The sequence below is a fragment of the Notolabrus celidotus genome, chromosome 6, assembly GCF_009762535.1.
Source record: "Notolabrus celidotus isolate fNotCel1 chromosome 6, fNotCel1.pri, whole genome shotgun sequence".
In the NCBI taxonomy this organism is placed as follows: domain Eukaryota; kingdom Metazoa; phylum Chordata; class Actinopteri; order Labriformes; family Labridae; genus Notolabrus; species Notolabrus celidotus.
The window spans coordinates 16,515,993-16,534,966 of record NC_048277.1 but is presented as its reverse complement, the minus strand read 5'-3'; the positions used below and the strand labels follow the sequence as shown (position 1 = coordinate 16,534,966).

The following is an 18,974-nucleotide window of genomic DNA, read 5'->3' as shown; positions in this document are numbered from 1 at the left end:
TATCAATTTTTTCTTTTTTTACAATTTCTCCAAATGTAACTGCACAATATTGACCTTCAGACTGTCCACCTCTTTTAACAAGATTTATTGAAGCCAAGTGACTTGTTGATAAACAAGGGGGCATTATTTGGTATAATCTAACCTCATGAAGTCAAATAAAACTCTAAAAACCTACAGTTTACTTTCAATCAGATTCAGCCAAACTTGATGCTATGAAAATATGACAATTCCCCACTTTAGGCATGAGACCATAGACTGTATAAATAATGGATATAGTATTTGTGACGTCACCCATCTGTTCCTGAGCGCTGTTTTGAAGCCAATAGACGGCGGCAGCCATATTGGAAATGTGGAACTCAACCAGGCATAGTTTGACATAAAGAGGCGGGGTTTGAGCCTCCTAGCCAACAGCTATGTGTTCCCGTCCAGGAGTCACGTCAGTCATGTCCTTATTTGGGCAAAAATCTTATTATCTTCTGAACCGTGGCGTTAGAAAAAAATCCACCCCCCCCCCCCCCCGTACAGTGTGTGCCAATAGAGAAATTAGCTACATAGACTGAAGCCATTTTTGAACCAGGCTGTAAACATGTTTATTAATGCTACAAAGATTTTTGAATGGGTGTGTATGTGGTTTCCGGTGTTTCTGCAGCCAGCCTCAAGCGGATTCTTGATGAATTGCAGTTAGTAACACTTCTGTATGGGCTTCATAGTTTGAGACCGGAGTTTGACGCTTGCATTAGATGTGCATCTCACAGAGCCGTAAAGAAATTCCAGAAAGGAATTCTGATGTTTGTTTATTTATTCAGACAATTTTAGTTATCCTATTGCAGTTATAACAAAACAAAAGAAAAGCCTAGTAGAAAACACACTTTATTTCAGGCCCATTAAGGCCCCCCCTCCCCACTTGGGTCCTGGGTAGTCAGTCCCGCTTTCCCCCCCCCCACTACGACGCCCCTGCACCTGTTACTTAAAACCACAGAACTCTTCAGCCACACTCTGCTTACAAGAACGTCACCATGGACACGGTTACGTAACCTGATACAGGAAAGGGAACGCGCTGGTGTGATCCCGGAAGTGCGCCATGTAAAATCAACTAGTAGTGTAGTTCACTGAGTGTTGACAACAACAAAAGTACATTTGTAAGTCAGGATGGGCACTACAGCAAGTCAACTTGGGAAAGATTTGCTTTCGGAATACCAAGTAAGTGCCAAAAGTTTAGTCTGCCAAGGCAACACATTTCTAATCGACGTTAAAGTTTACGGAGCAGTTAAAGTTGAGCAGTTGTTGTAATAACTCCGGATAACATAATTTATATTTTCTCAGAGTTAGTTCCGTTATATTTACACCCGATCTGCTGTTTTAATACGTATTTAACAAGTAATTAAACACAGTCAGCGTGCTTTTCTGAAACCATCAGCAGTCGTGGCGTTTTTTGAGACAGTTCAGAGCTGACGTTGCTAGTATGTAAACATGGGTCCTTTATTAAGATGGCATCAAAACTATTCCTGTGTAGAAAAATGAACCATTTTAAGTTAATCTGTGCCTGTAATGATCACCTTTACTTTTAGGAGCTGACATTCTTGACAAAGCAAGAAATACTTCTGTGAGTAATCATCTGCAAGCCGCCACTCAACTAATGTTTCCGATTTCAGAAAAACTTGAAATCAACTTATCTTTACTTTTCTAATCTGTCATTGTCTTTGTTTTTTTAAGTGCTCACAAGAGATTCACTGAACTCCTCACAAAAGATGAGAAAGAACTACCAAATACCAGGGTACCAATGGAAAGGATTTTAACTTTGCCAGAGCTCAAGGTGAAAATATTATAAATATATTGCGGTGTCTCTGTTGTTTAGAATTCTCTGTGCGTTATGTGACTTTGAGGAAGTGATACAAACTCTGATAAACGTAACTGACCCTTGTACCTTACTCGTCACAGTCCAACCCATTCAGGAAACGAATCTGCCATGTTTTCTCAACATCTGAGCTGAAAGATGGGAGCCTGACATTTGAGGACTTTTTGGACCTCTTGAGTGCCTTCAGTGATTCTGCTACTCTGGAAATTAAATCCCACTATGCATTCCGCATATTTGGTAAATACAACAAAAAAAAGTTAGTTCATTATTTTTATTTATTCAAGTCTCAGGATAACTAGTTGTGTAATAAGATCTATGATATTTACAGACTTTGACGATGATGGAACTCTTGATTATGGTGATCTGGAGAAGCTGGTCAACTGCCTAACTGGTGAGACAGATGACACAAGACTAACGACTGAAGAAATGAGGCAGCTCATTGGCAATGTAAGTCTATCAAGTCTCTTCATATTTTTTTAAAAGTTTGATTGCAAGATGATCAGGTTTTCCCTTTCCATGCTCTTCAGATTCTTGAAGAGTCAGACATCGACAAAGACGGAACTGTCAACCTTTCAGAGTTTCAGCACGTCATCTCAAGATCACCAGATTTTGTCAGGTAACTACGAATCATGTCAGCGTCAGCACTTTTATGTACTCAACATAATTTTGTTCAATCTAATTTCTAATATATCTTGGTTTTCCAGTTCTTTCAAGATTGTGCTGTGAAGACCTTCCAACAGTGTGCAGAAAAGCATTGCCCTTCAAACTCTTGTTGTTTAATTTTCAAGTAGAACAACTTTTAGATATTTGCCTTAAATTATACTAGTATTTACTGCCTTATCTGTTTTATGTATTGTTTGTGAGCTATAAAGGCTGTGATTTATTATTTCTTAAAATAAAATTTAAAATATTTCCAATAACCAAAGTGTCTTCGTTTTAACAGATTGAAACACTGTATGCGTACAAAACATAATTTATTCAAAGCATTGTATTTGATGAAATAGTTTACACTTCCTGGTGTTTTGTCCAAAGTCCATTGTCCAGTGTATCAAAGAAACCATAAAGTAATGTTAAGAGCTAGTTTCTACATCCTTCTTGACAACAGCAGCAAAAGTGTTCCATGCCCCGCACACAACATCAACCACATGCAGCTGCTTCTCCCTGAAGAACTCCACGCACTGAGGCTCATCTGAACTGACTAAACTCTGGTGTCCAAGTTGGCCATAGTCACCTGAAATAGTTAAAAGAAGATGGAAGGTTAAGAATGCCAAACTTGGGCTCTAAAGAACCTATTGGTATCAGGATGTAACACGTACTACTGATCATGAATATGTTTTTCAACTTGGCTCTGAAAAATACATTAAAAAATATATATACAGACATACATACCCCAGCCCCATGTGTAGAGTTCACCTTTGGCTGCAATGAAAAAAAGGATAATTACTACAAAGACTTATCTTGCCCATAAATTGTACATTAAATGCCAATTGAGGTTTCTTACTAGTTACAGCAGCTGTATGTCTGAAGCCACAGCTGACTGTCTTGACTTCACATGATGGAGTGACATCCAGCAGAGCCGGAAATGCCTGGATTGATATAAATACATCTTCATTCTTCTCTCCTTCTTGTGGCTCATCAGTAGGAGTTGTGCCAGCATGTTGGCATGATGCTCCCGCTCCTGAAGATTCAACACTTATGTACTTAGGACTACTTGTGTTCTAACTTAAAAGTGACATCTATAAGCTGCATGGTAGCTTATAGTTAAGATGATACAGTTCAGGGGATGATGGAGCAATAAAGAATAATAATTTTCTATAGCTCAAAGGCTACTTATAAATATTGTTAGAAAGCAACTGTGGCCCAGTATAATGGAAATTGGCAGCATTTAGTTAGTGGAACTTTTTTTCACCAATTTGTTGCAATCAGGTGAAGCTCAAACTAGCTATCAGCTCCCCTCAGATTTATTGTAATGTTGAAAAATGCATTTGGGATTTTTCTTACATTCAGAAGAAACACCTGAAAAAATTCAGGTCTAACAATAGGAACAGCGGAGAGACAGAAACTGTGCAATATAGCCAATATGCACTCTATTATTTTTTACTGTTTGTATCTTCTGTCATATCTACTAGGCTACTTTATAGCCACCGTGGATGCTGTATATATAGAAGCTTGGGGTTATTTGGGGTGAAATATCCCTATACTTGATAATTTTCAAGTATCTTATTTCAAAACTGTTGTACCTGCTTGTTGCTGCTGCTGCTGTGCTTTCCTCAGACCCCGTGATGGAAGTCCAAGCTGGCCAGTTTCATTCCAGCCCCACACATACAGGTCACCTCCATCTGTAAAAAGGTAATTGAAGTATATATATATATATTTTTTTTAAAGGTTAAGCTGATTTCTTAATATTTTTACATATCCTGTAGGACACTTAGATTAGAAAATCTTTATAGACCCCAAGGGGCAATTTGGGTCGCAACAGCAGTCCTACATACATCCTATACACACATGCAATACAGATAATAACAAACACAAGTTCACAAATTAATTTAAGTACATATCCATATAACTTAACTCCCATGGATGACATCATCTTTCCTGTACCTGAGACCAAGGCAAGGTCCTACAGCTTGTTTAAAACCCCAACAGCTGAGAGCACAAATGATCTAAGATATCGGTTTGATCTTTCCCTCCTAGTATAAGTGAACCTCCTCCCTGTTGGTAAAAAATCTAAACTCTGAATAAAGGGGGTGGTGAGGGTCCTCAAGGGTGGCCTTTGCCTTCTGAGTGGCTCTCACTTGGTAGAGATTGCCAAGATTATTAAGATTAGTGCAATTTACCACTGATGCAGACAGAGTGCCAGCCTCCTGCTGCCACACAGTTCATAGGCATCCCCCAGAGAGCCTCAACTACCCTGGGGTCCTCCTCAGAGGTGAGGCCTCCATGCCCAAGCTGACCATGGCTGTACAAAAAAAGATAAAAAAATACACATGTATAAGATAAATATAAGCATGATGATCTTGCTCACATTCCCTGTAAGGATATATGTTAGGGCAGTATATCTACCTTCCTGCTCCCCATGTGTACACTACTCCAGAGGCAGTGAGGAGGATGGCATGCTCTGCACTAAGTGCCAGACTCTTGGCTTTTAGGTGCTGTGATAAGGGACGGTAGAAAGGTGGTTTCATGGCTATGTAACCCCCAGGCACCAATGGAAGATTTAAACGGGTCCCTGGAAAAACACAAGACATGCACATATTAGTTTCAACTTTCTCACCATAGCCTACTCTAGTACTGTCAAAGTACATTATGATTACCAGAGGTCTCCGATTGTGTTTTCATTTCCATGCTCCATGATGGAGTCTTCTCTTCCTTCAGCAGATCCCAGACCTCAACTCTGTCTGAAAACCCGAGCGTTAAACATGACTCACTGATGAAGACATCGGTACAGCCATCAGTGTGTTTCATAGGGACACCACAGGACTCATTGGAGGAGGGGACTGCACCGAAACCTGCCAGGTATACACATCTGTCTCCTGATAGACGGGGAACAGATATGCCACGAGTGAATGACTGTATTAATAAGTGCAATTTTAATGTACGATTATATGCGTTTCAAAACCGATCTAGCGTGGTTTCTTTATTTGACACTTACCATCCAATTGTAAAAATGCTCTTCGACTCCAACTTGCTTTAACTTCTTCAACAGTGTTCAAGCGGCAGTCCCTGCTTGTAGCTAGCTCTGTAGGGCTGCTCACTTTCACGTCCTCATCGTCGTAACTCTCTACCTCCGTTGATTTCACATGGACATATATCTGTCCAAATGCGTTGAAGCCAAATCCAAACCACCGCATTGAAAAATTTTGGACTTGGTTTGCTTTCTAATTGAAAAGTAGTTGTTCCATATTATGCACAGGGTTGTCGTTAGCGCATGGGGCGTACTGCGCATGCGCTCTGCTGTCCTCGTTGGATAAAGACCTTATACGTGAAGATAGGGATACTAAACAACTTGTTTAACTCTGGTAACAAACAGTGGTGGACAAAGTACACAGCTTCATTACTTCAGTTAAAGTATAGATCCTCCTGGTCAAATATTACTCCAATACAACTGAAAGTTGCTCTGTCAAATTATTACTTGAGTACTGAAGTACTTTCTTTTAAAAAATACTAAAGTATTCAAAGTACTTCTTAAAATATCTTAAAACCTTTAATTTTCAAAATACACAAGTGCAGTCGAGAATACATAAGAGTACATTCTGTTACATTATGTTTATCTAGAAACCATTACTTCAAATCTCTAAAAACTATACCATGGAATAAAACCAGACACTAAGTTACTCCAAGCACAGACAACTTAGTTTGAAATGTTCATCTGGAATAAAACAAATGTTACGTAGCTCAACACGCTTTCTCAGGTTGGACAGTGAAATATTGGTATGTTTGGGCAGAGTGGGAAACAGGGGGAACATTTCCAAAGATGCATATCATTCTTCATTTTAAAAACCTGTAACGCGGGCTGAAGATATGGTCATGGGTGCTCATGTGGAGAATTATAGACATCATTACCACCTCTACATGAACTGCCTGATCTGAGTGAAATCTGCTCTGTGTTTGCTCCATGTTCAACCGTGGGATCAGATTTCAGAAAAGAGAAGGACATTCATGAGCTGACTTCAAGGCAAAAGTAGTGAGTAACTAGAGCATTGATAGCAATGTAGTGGAGTGAAAAGTACAATAATTGTCTTCAGAATTTAGTGGAGTGAAAGTAATAAGTTCCCCCCAAAAATAATACTCAAGTAAAGTACAGATACTCAAAAATGTACTTAAGTACTGTACTCAAGTAAATATACTTTGTTCCTGTCCACCACTGGTAACAAAGTATTTATTTTTTCTGTCCATGTGTTCAGTTTTTAAAAAAACAACCCACTTTACAATTAGCACATTGGAAATGTAGTTGAGTAATAATTACAGCGATATAGTAAGAATACAAAATAGGCAGTAATGACAAAGAGTTACACATTTGTGTTTTGCTTGTTGTTCAGGCAACTGAAAATAAAAACATGGGAATGTTAAAGTGAAAAAATATAGAAAATAACAACAAAATATTAAGGAGTATGATTATTTCTGTGTTATCACACATAACAATGAATGCAAAAATAGAGGCATATCATTTTTTAGTGAAGAATGAGAATGTTAGAGTGCCTGTTTGGTCTCAGAAGTAAAAGACACAAGTTAATAAGATTAATACAAGCAGTTGAAAGCAATCCAAGCTCATTTGTGTCTCAGTAGTAGTATCAGCTTTTTGTCAAAACATACTTTCGCTCTTTTTTTAAATTTCTTTCACAGTTGCTAGTTAAACCAGCAGAGTATTTCAGCTTGTACTCTTCTAGACTAAAACTGATATCCTGCAAAACTGTAATGACTTCACTGGTCCAACAATACACAAAGCACTTTGTCTCCAAGCACATTCACACACTGCAGCTATGCTTTCATGGTTCAAGTTGTTTGCGCTTCTCCTTCCCGTCCCTGGACATAATGATGTTGTACTCCACAGCCTTGTCCAGACAGTTCTGAGCAATCTTGCAGACGGGCTCAGGCATGCCCTCTCCTCCCTTTGCCAAGACAGAAAGAATCTCCAGAGCTTCACTCTCGATGAGCGTCTCAGCTAGACTTTTATCTGCCTGCATCATGTTGTGAACGATGACCACTCCACGATGACGCAGGTCAGATATTTCACAGAGCAACAGTGCCTGTATAATCTCTAGCCAGTGGGTCGTCTGCGAAGAGAGAACAACAAGGGGTCATAAAATAAAAAAGTGAATCATTATGATATGCGACAGTGCTCCGTTGGTGAAGGTAGGGGGTTGGGTGATTAATCCTTACTGTTCCAGGGATGCGGGCACAGAGCTCAGGCTGCTCAGCTGTCAGCATGGCCAAGGTCCCTGCAGCAGCTTTTCTCAATCTCTCATCCTCCTCTCCACTGTACAGCACGAGCAGCTTCAGGCGATCATTGCCTGTGGCTAGATACAGTGTCTGCACCTGAGAATACATACCAAAGATTCACTGCTTTAACCTCAACTTATAAACCAATCTGTGCCATACATTCATCCATGAGTCTTTTTTTTTTACCTCTTCACTTAAAACCAGATTACACATGCACTCTGTAGCAGAGGCTCGGACCAGGTTGTGCTCTTCAAACATGTAACCTTCGACTTTTGGGACTGCCTTCTCCTTTATGATCTTTTGTCTGTGAAACATCAAACTTCATCAATATGCGAAAATGCTCAAAAACACTGAACAATGCTGATTAAGTAAGACAAAAAAAGAAAGGCAGGGTTTCAAATGATATGCATTGTTGGACATGTTGACTGAAGTGACATTACATCAGCTATGTAAAAAAAATACCCAAAAACATTACTAACTCTGTTAAACTATGACAATGATTTAATAAGAGCCTTACAATACTGCATCGCAATCTTTTATATGGTTATGACTTAAGACCTAACTGGACTTAACTACAAGTCAGAAAAAACAACTTTGATAAGAATATTTAAACAGGAAATTTACTATAAATTAAAAAAATAATTAGGATCCTGAAGGTTTTCTGAATTTAAAAAAAAATGTGAGCACATTTTTTAAATCATGCTCAGTTTGTTTATTTTTAGAAAAGTTGATGTGCAGAAAAATTTACAAATCAAACAAAATAAACATACTATGGTCTACTTTTATGCCAACATGTTAAGATACTTGTGAAACATGTCCCTTTTAAAACTGATTATATTAAATATATAGCAATACACTCCATGTGTTGTATGATTGTATTCTTGGGAGACACTGCCCCCTAGTGACCAACCTTAGTCTTTCGCTGATGCCAGCCAGGTTTGTGAGAGCCATGAGTGCCTCAAAGTTCTGCAGCAGGGTGCATTCAAGACTCAAAAGACTGACAAGGGGACGCACCATCTCATATATCTGACAACACAAAGTGAGACAAGGTTAGAAAAGAATAGTTCTTGAGTTTTGTCTGTCGTTAAAAAGACTTTTCACATAGTGAAGGTCTTACCCGTTCTCCTGGGAAGGCAATCTCTGGGTTTGATGTGATGGTTATTTTTGCCAGAGCTTGTGCTGCTTTGATTTTGCCAATATCTGTGTTGTCAGATGCTAATGGGATCAAAGCCTGTGGAAGACAAAGTAAACATACAGTTCAGACCTCCTGGCATAAAAGTGATTAGATTAGTGTGCAGAAAGAAAATAAAAGGATTTCTATTATGCTGCTCTACCTTTCCTCCCCCCTGTGCCACTACTGTGCCTCTGTCCTCTTGTCGCTCCACCAAAGCCAAGAAGACCCTGCCAGGAGATATGGCGTTAAAAGAAAACTTACCACACGAAAACAGTGACTGAGGAAAAAAAAAAAAGCTTAATTTTCCTACCTGGCGATAAACTCCCTGCAGGCCTCAGTAAGGGCCGGACTCTCATGCTTGACCATACACACCAACGCAGACACCACCCCAGCCTCCAGTAGCTTCCCCAGCCTTTTCTCCACAAAGGAAGGAGCATCCTGACACATAAGGAGGAGACAGGTTTATGTAACACAATAAATCTTTAAAGACAAGAGTAGATGGAGGAAAACGTAAGAACATAAAGTTGGACAAGTAGAACTACTGTAGAGTAATAAAGGAACGTTGTGTGATATTAGTTCGACAACACAAAAGGAACATTAAAAGGTACCTTTGGGTGCTGCTCAGGCACATGCTGCTTTGCGTACTTAGCTAGCTCAACCATCTGAGGATCCGGCTTCTCTACTTCATAGCTGTTGGTGCAATTCACTAATGTGGAGCCCACAGCGAAGAGCACCGTCTTGTCTTCAGACTGGAGGAACACAGAAAAAAAAAACTAGGTTAAAGTAACCCCAAACAACACAATCAGTATTTCTATATATTCTCATAGTGAATGTTTCAACAACTACAGAAAAATGATCTTAGAGGAATCTGGGTGAACTGATCTGTATTGTCCATTTTCACTTTTATCATCACCTTAAAATACAATAAATCAGTCTAACCTTTGCTAGTTCAAACATGGACAGGAGAGCGTTCTTGTCCTCTACCAAGTCTTCCTTCACATCAGCATCAAATGTGAGGTAGGCAAGGCCTTCCACTGACCACCGGCGGGAGGTTGGAGGCAGAGACTCGTTACACAGCCACCTTAAAGAGAAAAATGTTGCAGCTTGCTAATTCTGTTAAATTCAAGAAATACTCCTTCTCTGTTGTGTAATCATCATATGAATCAGTGTGGCTTAGGCATGACATATGGCAACCAGGTTTCACATTCAGCACAGACCAACATACTTCCTGCACTGCTTGGCTAGCTTAAGTGTGGATCCCTCTGCAAACTGCTTCATGCTGAAATCAGTCCCTCCTGCAGATCCAAGCTTGCACAAACCCTGCAGAGTAAGCATCAGAAACCACAGGTCATTCATCCCTATTTATGATGTTCTCCTCTGCAGCTGTCAAAAATAACTTGTGAACATGTTTTGCTTCAGCACTTACCACCAGGGCTCTCACACGTATCCTGTCATTCTCGCTCTTCTTGTAGAGGTCCTTCAGAAGTGCCACGCCATTGGCTGTGATGAAGGAGGCCCTCTTGGCCTTGCCTGCAGCATGGATAAGAGCCTCCACTGCAACCTGCTGGTGTGTGACATCTTTGGAGGCACACAGAGAGATCACTGCATCCATCATTCCCGACATCTCTAGAGTACTGTTGCCCACCTCGCTCGGTCCTTGGAGGAGCACAGATACTGTCTGGATGGCCCGCAGCTTGGCTTCCAGGCCAGAACGACTGAAGTGTTGCCTTCCAAGAAAAAGAACAAATAAAGAGGCTTTTAAAAGAATGCTACTGCTCATGAGTTATTGAAATATGAAGCAGCTCAAGTGACTAAAAGTTTCAGAAATATAAACACAAGTTTCTTCTGTCAACTTACTGCACATATTCTTCGCATAGCTTGCTGAAATTCTCCCTCTCTTTGTCGCTCTTGAGGTCGTCATAGAGTTTAGTAAGCAAGACAGAGCAGCTCATGTGAGAGTTGTCTGTAAGTGGGAGTCCTTTTGAGAGCTCGGGGACTGTTCCAGCCACCTCCAAGATTTTCTTCAGTCCTGAAGGAGAGCAAATAGCTTGGTCATTATTATGGTAATTTTTTATTCCAATTTGAAAACAGAGTCCAAATCCTCCCCATCCTGAAAAAATTGAAACAGTGAAGCTCTTGGAAGGGCTGTTTTTAAAAAAAATCAATTTTAGCTTAAGCAGTTTGTGTGGGTGTTTCATACCCTGGTCTATCACCCACAGCGTGAGGGAGTTATCAGGATTTTTCAAGGACTTGCGGGGGACTTGTTTGACCAGGAGGTTGATGGCACTGTCTCTGCCTGGCCCCGACACATTAGATGCTGGCATCATTTCCAAAAGGTGGCGTAGCATGGAGCGTAACTCTTTGGATGGTTCTGTGTGAAATGTTTTCGGTCAAGTTTGATTGAATCACAAAGAGATTGCAGGTGGATAAAACAAATATAAAACAAAGCACTTGTGATAGTTCAACTTTTTATGTGTAGCCAACTTAAAAACAAATAATGATCACAGTCCAAACTCACCAGGAAGAATGGCTTCATCTTTCCCTCTAATCTCTTTTTTCATGCCCTCTGTCAGAGCCTCAAACATAACCTGCAGCAGGTGGCAGGCAGCCAGAGACACAGCGGAGGCTCCTGATCCCATTACTGCACACAGCTGCTCCATTCCCAACTCATTCACTATAGCCATAGTCTAGGAACAATACAGTAGATTTGAACAGTTAAAGACAGCAAATCAATTGACTGGCATGGTTTTGAGTACAGTTCTTGACCCACGGATGTAAATTAGCATATATGTATTCATAACTGTGTAACAGAGTAATTACAAATTCAAGATATAAGTAATTAAGGTGCCATCACCATGAAATACCCCCAGTTTTAACTATTCTTTATAGTCATTACATTGCAATGACTTTAATGTAGATGTAATGAACTGTCACACTTACCCTGGACTGATGCCCTGTACACAACCCAACAAGGGTCCTCAGGGCAGAAAGGGCAACATCCTCCTGCTTTGACTGAAGAAGTTTCTGTATCAGTTTCACTCCATCATTGCGGAAGATCTGCTCAGCCCCTGCGTCTTCTCGAGATAAAACCACTAGATTCTGAGCTGCCTGAAATTGAACAATGGACCATGTTATTTTGGTGAAATTCAGTTTTTCATTCAGATAAAAGATAAAAAAAAAAAAAAGGGTAATAACATAGTTAATTATGTTTGTTATTTCAGAGTTGTTGTTTTTTCTACCTTTTGACGATCCGAGTCGCTTGCAGATGCATCTAAGAGGAGGGAGAACATTTTCTGCACGCGAGCATCTGTAGAGTTGAGTTGTGCCGACTACACGGTTAAGAGAAAACAAATGTGTTAGCAGAACGTTCTTCCAGCTACTGTTTCAAATACAAGTCAGAGCTCCTATGACCAATTTAACTGAAAAGTAAAACACATCACCTTCTGCTGGATATGTGCTCCCAGCTGTCTAAGCAGATCTTGAAAGGCTTTGTTTTTAGGCTCCAGCTGGGCGCACCTCTGAGCATCCATAAAGGCCTGGTCAAGTTGACCGAGCTTATGGAAAGCCTGAGCTCTCCTGAACCTGGCCTTCACATCACCCGGGTCAATATCAAGAGCTGGAAAGAAAACCAGTCATGACATTCAAAAGTGTGGACATGGGTCACATCCACAAATCTAGACCCTGTCAGAGTGCTAGCTGATAAAACAGTGCTGTGAGGGCTTTTCTCTTTTACCTGTGCAGGGAACTAATTAAATTTAGATCAGCTGCAAACAGTTTCCTCCATCAATGATGAGGGTTGTATGTGGTTTGAAGCTGTACTGTAGCTTCAAATGAATGATTGGGTGGGTGAATGATTTTCATTTACAATCTGTGCCAAAGTATGGAATAGTTTTTTTGGGAACAATTCAAATATGTTGTTTTGTAACTTTATGCACACCACACTCTATTCCCAAACTTTTCAGCCAGCAAACCCCAAAATATAGGTGCCAAAGACTCGCGACTGTTCCTTGAAGTGATTTAATGTGGCTTAATTTAGCTGGTCTGCAGAAAAGTAGCTTAAATATATGAGCATGTGGCTGTTTCCTGTGCTGTTATGAATGAATCTACTTCTACTGATGCTTTTGATAATTATCTGTTCAGTAACCCTAAACTGAGGAGTCATCTGGCAAAAAGAAAGGCAGAAAACTCATTGCATTTTCTATTTTCAAGGTTTTATTTCAAGATTAGCTACTATTTTTGTCAAAGTTTTTTTTTTTTACTATAATGGGTATAGAGTACTATTATAATGATAACAAACATTCTGGAGAACATCTCACAACCTCCAATTTGTGTCTCCAAACCCCCCAGGGGGTCCCGACCCATACTTTGGGAAACCCTGCTCTATATCATTAGTAGAAAGATCACAGGCTAATGCCTCAGCAATTTACAGTGAAAAGGTTGAAATCCAGACTTTCACAAATACAAAACTGAGATTTGAGGATGAAGGATGTTGTGATGAACACGTTATTTAGGATTTACACACAGTGGCGTGTCCAGAGGGGTGGCCAAGGGTGGCACTGGCACCCCTTAAAATCCAATTGGCCACCCCAAAATCCTAAACTATGATTGGCTTTTCGAGGTGGGGTTTCTGGTACAATCTATAATTTGGAATGAGTTAAAAGGCTGACAGTAGATTTCTTTATTAGTGCCCTCAAATGAGAATTTGAAAATACATATTTTGTAAGTCCTTAAAGAATTAAGCTTAGAAGATTTATTACACTTTGTCATAGTTTTTTTTTTTTAAGTCAAAGGGAATATAATAACTGTTTAATACTTTAATGAAAGTAGGTTGTGAATACAGAAAGGGTAAAGGAAATTTATTTGTAAATGCACTGGCCACCCCTGTCTATGTGAAAGCCTCAGTTGGGCCACCCTGGTCAAAAGGTCCTGGACACGCCCCTGTTTACACAATAATTAAATCAATCAATTAATAAAATTGGCATGACTTCTTTGTGTTAGGTAAAGTGAGGTTGATGTATACTAAAATGTAAAAGCCTCTTTATACTCAGTCATCAATAGCTGCAATGTAATCATTATTCTTGAAAGGGTTTATCCCACCTTTAGATGCATCAGTCTCTGCCTTGTTAAACTCCTTTAGTTTCAGGTAGCAGGCAGATCGGTTGCGGTGAAGCACAGCACCGTCTGCTGGGCTGTCACTCAGCTTCAATGCTTTAGTATAACAACAGACAGCGCCCTGAACATCTCCTGCCTTGAAGAGGTCATTCCCCTCCTCTCTCAGGGCTGCAGAGTTCTGTGTTACAGAGAAAAAGTTGGCAACAAGAGCTCAGGATGAAGGAAATGCTTCAATTAAATCAATCTGGATAAAATCGGCGAAGATAAAAACGGCTGCGTAGCTGACTGCAGTTTCCTTACCTTGTCTGTTTCGCTTCCTTCCATCTCCAAGCTGCAAAACACAATACAAGTTTCTAATTAGGGTTCTAATGTAATCTAAATTCACACCACTTGGTTCATACACACTACACTTCAGCAAAACATGTTACATCTTGCTGCACTTCCGGGTGTCCTGGAGCACGCTGATGACGTATAGTTAAGTGCCCCGCCCATCTTTTTCACGCTCCATGACCATAAAAGGAAAAGAGGAGTCTGAGCTTCCCTGGCTCCCTCTCGACTTTATTTGGTTAAATTTCCATCCTGTGGCTTTCCTCTGTCCACACAGGCATAGATGGGGTTATCAACCTCCTCATGGCATAGACTGTATGACCCATGGAATGAAATACAAGCTGCTCTTAAAGTGTGCCTGTCTAATTTTGATATATTCAGCTGTAAGTGTGTGATGTGTCAAACAGTCTGAATGTTTTGTGTAAGATGGTTTGACTCAGCAAAGCATGAAATTCAATGAGAACTTTTCTTGTTTTTGGTACTCTTGGCTCAGAGGCAGTCTTTTGCGAAGGGTTTATGAGCTGAAAGTAATTGCAATATTAAAAGTTTACAAATCATAAAGATTAAGCAACTAAAGAACTTTTGGATTGTGAAAAATCATCCTTATGGCATAATCCCTTCTAAGTAAATTCTTCAGTATTAAAAACTCCATAGTTAATTATTAATCCTCCCGCTTTGATCAAATTAATATATGCAGCACTGATGGCTGATGAATAAAATGTCATACTCATGCCCATTGATGGTGATTGATATTTCCATATAACTCTGATCAAACAGAAGGAATAAACACTGATTAAAAGTATGTTTTAAAAAACCTGGAAACCAAAAAATTTGTCTCATTAATAGTTTATAATAGATCTATGAAGCATTAATAAATAATTTAAGAACCATTCAGAATTATATAAATGATATTGTACCAAGTCTTTGATATTTTTAATTAAATTTAACATTTCTGAGCCTAAAAAGACTTTATTATCAACTCCAGTAGACATAAGATAAAATAAACAATCATATTATACTATAAACCAGTATCACAGAAAAAAATACACACATTTCAGATGAATTTAATACAAATGTAGGGAGCCAAAGGTAGCACACTTTGAGTATGTTTCATTCCAAGACAGGTAAAATAGCAAAATTTGCCTTGCAGTAAAATATAATTGTACATTTGAATAGAGTTTCTATACATGTAAATGGCACAAAGTATTTTTTTTGGAAAATATATGTATTGCTTTTATAAACATAGAAAATACAGACTTAACAAAAAACAGCACAACTGAAAAAAAGAAAATAAATAACAAAGAAAAAAAGAGTACGTCTATTGCAATAGCAGTCTTGATCACATTAAACCTTATCTTAAGCAGTTCTAATTAGGAAAAAAATGTGATAAAACAAAGGCACATACTTGCAGAAGGATGGTGCAGTTAAGACTCAGAATACTAATCTTTGCTACGAAGAAAATTTAGCAAAGGGTCTCAAATCTCATTGAACACACTTCCCATATCTTCGTTGTGGAATCTCAGTCTCTCAAGATGTGGAGTGTTCTCCATTTCTCCCAGCCACAGATCAAAGGTGGGCACAGAGTTCATCTTCCACACTCTTATATTAATTTTTTTGCAACCACCATTCTAAACAAAACAGCTTTCTTTTCATACTTATCAGCAAAAGATAAGGAGCTTGCAGCTCCAAGGATGGCCACCAGTGGGTCAGGTTTCCAACATTTTCCAAAAGCCTCAGACAAACAACTAAAGATGTTTTTCCAATACATTGATAGTTTACTACATGGCCAGAATGAGTGCGTTAAATTACCTATAGAGGATTGGCATCTATTACAGACAGGAGAAACACCAGGGAAAAAACTGTTTTTCTTTAGTGTAGTGAAGTTCTTTTAAACTGTATAAGATTGTGTCGTACATTAACTGAACATTCATGTATATTCTTTAAACATTTGTCCAAAGGTCTCATCTTTTATTTCCACATTTAACTCTTCAGCCCATGCCGGCACTAAGTCATTAAAGCATGATTTCATGAATGTAAAGTTTTATTTTATGGAGTTAAATTGTCACAGCGGTGTTATTGAGTTGACCTTGATGCTATTCACAAACATATTTTCCTTCAGGTCAAAAGGCACAAAAGAAAGTGTCTTGGTCTTGTATTTCCTGGATCAGTCACTTGGGGACTCTCGTTTACCAGGACAGGCAAGCACCATTGTTGTACACCGTTGTTGCCATGGAGACAAGGTAGTTCCCTTCAGGCCCAGAGCTCAGATACACCTGTTCATTCTCTCATATTACGCTGCGTGCTTTGTGACTTTGGAAGAAGATCCTTCATGGATAGTTGGTAAATATTTCCTAAAGGCTGGGCTTGCTGTGAGCCCTCTTACATACCAAATCCACAGGGGACCCAAGAGACAGTGTCAGCGAACCAAACCAAGGCGCCATTGTCTAAAAAGAAAATGAAATCCAGCTGTGTAAACATTTGTTTCTCATCACAGCTTTGTTTTTAGAGAGATAATGTCTACATATTGAGTTTTGGTCATAGCTGGAGTACATTCTGGTAGTTTTTTTTAGGTCTCAAAACATGAAACTCTCTATAACTCAATCATGAAAAAATTGCTGCGACTTTTTTGGATCCAACAAAATCTATTAGTCTGTCATGACTAAACAAAACCAAAACAACACCATCTGTTCATGCAGTGTCCCACACAATCTGTTAAATTAATTAATGAAGTGTCAGCTAAGCTCCTGTTTACATAAACACATAAAGAGCTCTGTAATGATCCACTGAAATAACTCAACAATGGGACTCACCTGCAAGGCATCATTATAGTTCCTACAATGAGCTCTCAGGTTTTGTTCACCTGCACAGTGGTGTTAAATTCTCTCCAGCAGTCATGCAGGTCTTTAGCTGAGGTGATGTAGTAATTGGAAGAGGCAGCGCTGTTTGAGCTGATCTGTTTATAGGACAGTGATTTAGACAGACAAATGCTGCATGGTGATTTAACTTTAAATTAGCCCTCAGTAGCTTCCTGTAATCCAGTTTTGCGTGGCTGTGCACCAATAGCAGAACAGTGTAGGGTAAGTTGGGCCTGCCACATATAAAACTTACCATCACAGCTAAGGTTAATATTTTACAAGACTTTCACTTCTTATTGTCACAAAGGCACTAATTTCCTTAAAATTGTGCATACTTTTCACTCAGATGAGCCACTGCAACAGCCCATAAAGACCTCAAAGAAGTTATGTACTTTAAAGAGATTTAAAGACTTCTTTAAAGTTTCAAGCCTGCATGATTCTCCCTTCTTAGTAAAATCAACTTGATTTCATTTTCTTTTAACCCCATAACTAGATAAATTAGATCATGACTTTATAGGGTCTCGAATGGACATGTGTTTTTCCATGCCCGGGGTTATCTGATTACTGGACTTTTATACTTTGGACTCTGTGTGGTTTATCAGAGCAGATGATCAAACCAGAATACTGCTGTGGCTTACTATCACGGGTACAGCCCACACAATAATCGGCTTTGTGATTCTCCTTGCTTAAAGGCTGATCATTCTGCACTAACAAAAGCAACCACCCCCGTATGATATTTTGATCAAGGACGAAAGTTTTCAATATGTCTGTCTATGAAAAATAATGCACATATCAAACAAAATCATCAAGACAGCAAAATGTATACAGCTCACAACCAAAGTTGTTTCCACCCATGGCTCCCTCTACCACTGCTTCTTTTATTTTACACTGTTAAAAAACAATTTATTTATAAAATAATGCTGTCTGTTTTCTAGTTTAGAAGATACAATTGCAAACACGACAAGACCACTACTCCCCCCGGGTCAACACATGCAAACATAATGTTAAAATTCATACAAATTACATTATTAAAAGTCCAAGTCAAAACCACGTACTTAATAACAAGACAGTAAGGACACAGCGAGACAGTAAACTTAGACTTTAGACTTTATTGCCCCCTTGGGAGAATTCTTTTCCACAGACCCTTTCTGCATTTCCACAGACATAGACAAACACAAGAACATACACTGTAAGCTCAACAAACTATCCACAAAAAGATCAACACTCAGACAAAGTTGTATCATTCAGCGAGGCCTTTTGTTCAGGCTCGCTATAACAGCAAGGATCAGGCTTTTGCCAAGGCGAGCCCTTCTGCACCTCAGTGCTCTGTACCTGCGTCCTGAGGGGAGTGGGATGAGATTGGTGTTTAGTGAATGTGTGATGTCCTGTTCTATTGAGGTTGAGATGCGTATGCAAGGACAATACATATATAAACCTAAACTCAAATCCAAAAATTCTAAATAAAAATAAAAATTCTATCTGTACAAAGAAAAGTATAGAAGTACTTTTAAAGACATGAAATAATTTAAATTAGTCTAAGACAGAGTGCACATGTTGCAGATGAATATAATAATAAAATATGTTATGGAATACATTACAATATTGCACGTTTATGAGGTATTGCACCGGAAATCAAGTATTGCACATGTATGTATGTAATGCTTTACACGTTAGCGCTTCAGAAATAGCAAAATAAACAGCTTATTGTTTT

General features: G+C 39.1%; 3 protein-coding genes and 1 long non-coding RNA gene across 4 annotated transcripts; 2 read left to right on the top strand and 2 right to left on the bottom strand.

The window, feature by feature from the left end:
• The first annotated feature begins 1,016 nt into the window (after positions 1-1,016).
• On the top strand, positions 1,017-2,775 carry LOC117814237 (calcium and integrin-binding protein 1-like). The gene is made up of 7 exons (XM_034685459.1): positions 1,017-1,200; positions 1,569-1,603; positions 1,714-1,813; positions 1,939-2,092; positions 2,184-2,302; positions 2,383-2,471; positions 2,560-2,775. Exons 1-7 carry the CDS (start codon positions 1,150-1,152, stop codon positions 2,579-2,581), a joined length of 570 nt encoding a protein of 189 aa, XP_034541350.1. The 5' UTR covers positions 1,017-1,149; the 3' UTR covers positions 2,582-2,775.
• A 35-nt stretch (positions 2,776-2,810) lies between these two features.
• LOC117814236 (RCC1 domain-containing protein 1-like) lies at positions 2,811-5,824 on the bottom strand. Its single transcript, XM_034685458.1, has 8 exons — positions 5,508-5,824; positions 5,170-5,388; positions 4,919-5,084; positions 4,693-4,814; positions 4,096-4,194; positions 3,357-3,533; positions 3,245-3,274; positions 2,811-3,086 (listed from the first exon to the last, which is right to left on the bottom strand). Exons 1-8 carry the CDS (start codon positions 5,704-5,706, stop codon positions 2,926-2,928), a joined length of 1,173 nt encoding a protein of 390 aa, XP_034541349.1. The 5' UTR covers positions 5,707-5,824; the 3' UTR covers positions 2,811-2,925.
• On the top strand, positions 5,013-10,736 carry LOC117814238. Its single transcript, XR_004631535.1, has 2 exons — positions 5,013-5,371; positions 10,442-10,736. It is a non-coding gene; the product is annotated as an uncharacterized LOC117814238 (long non-coding RNA).
• Positions 6,689-14,553, bottom strand: unc45a (unc-45 myosin chaperone A). Its single transcript, XM_034685457.1, has 19 exons — positions 14,382-14,553; positions 14,067-14,259; positions 12,410-12,585; positions 12,209-12,298; positions 11,910-12,077; positions 11,488-11,656; positions 11,170-11,340; positions 10,827-10,998; positions 10,396-10,696; positions 10,195-10,289; positions 9,909-10,050; positions 9,578-9,718; positions 9,280-9,407; positions 9,130-9,196; positions 8,913-9,026; positions 8,706-8,821; positions 7,982-8,099; positions 7,736-7,891; positions 6,689-7,629 (listed from the first exon to the last, which is right to left on the bottom strand). Exons 1-19 carry the CDS (start codon positions 14,403-14,405, stop codon positions 7,342-7,344), a joined length of 2,829 nt encoding a protein of 942 aa, XP_034541348.1. The 5' UTR covers positions 14,406-14,553; the 3' UTR covers positions 6,689-7,341.
• Between the last annotated feature and the right edge of the window lie 4,421 nt (positions 14,554-18,974).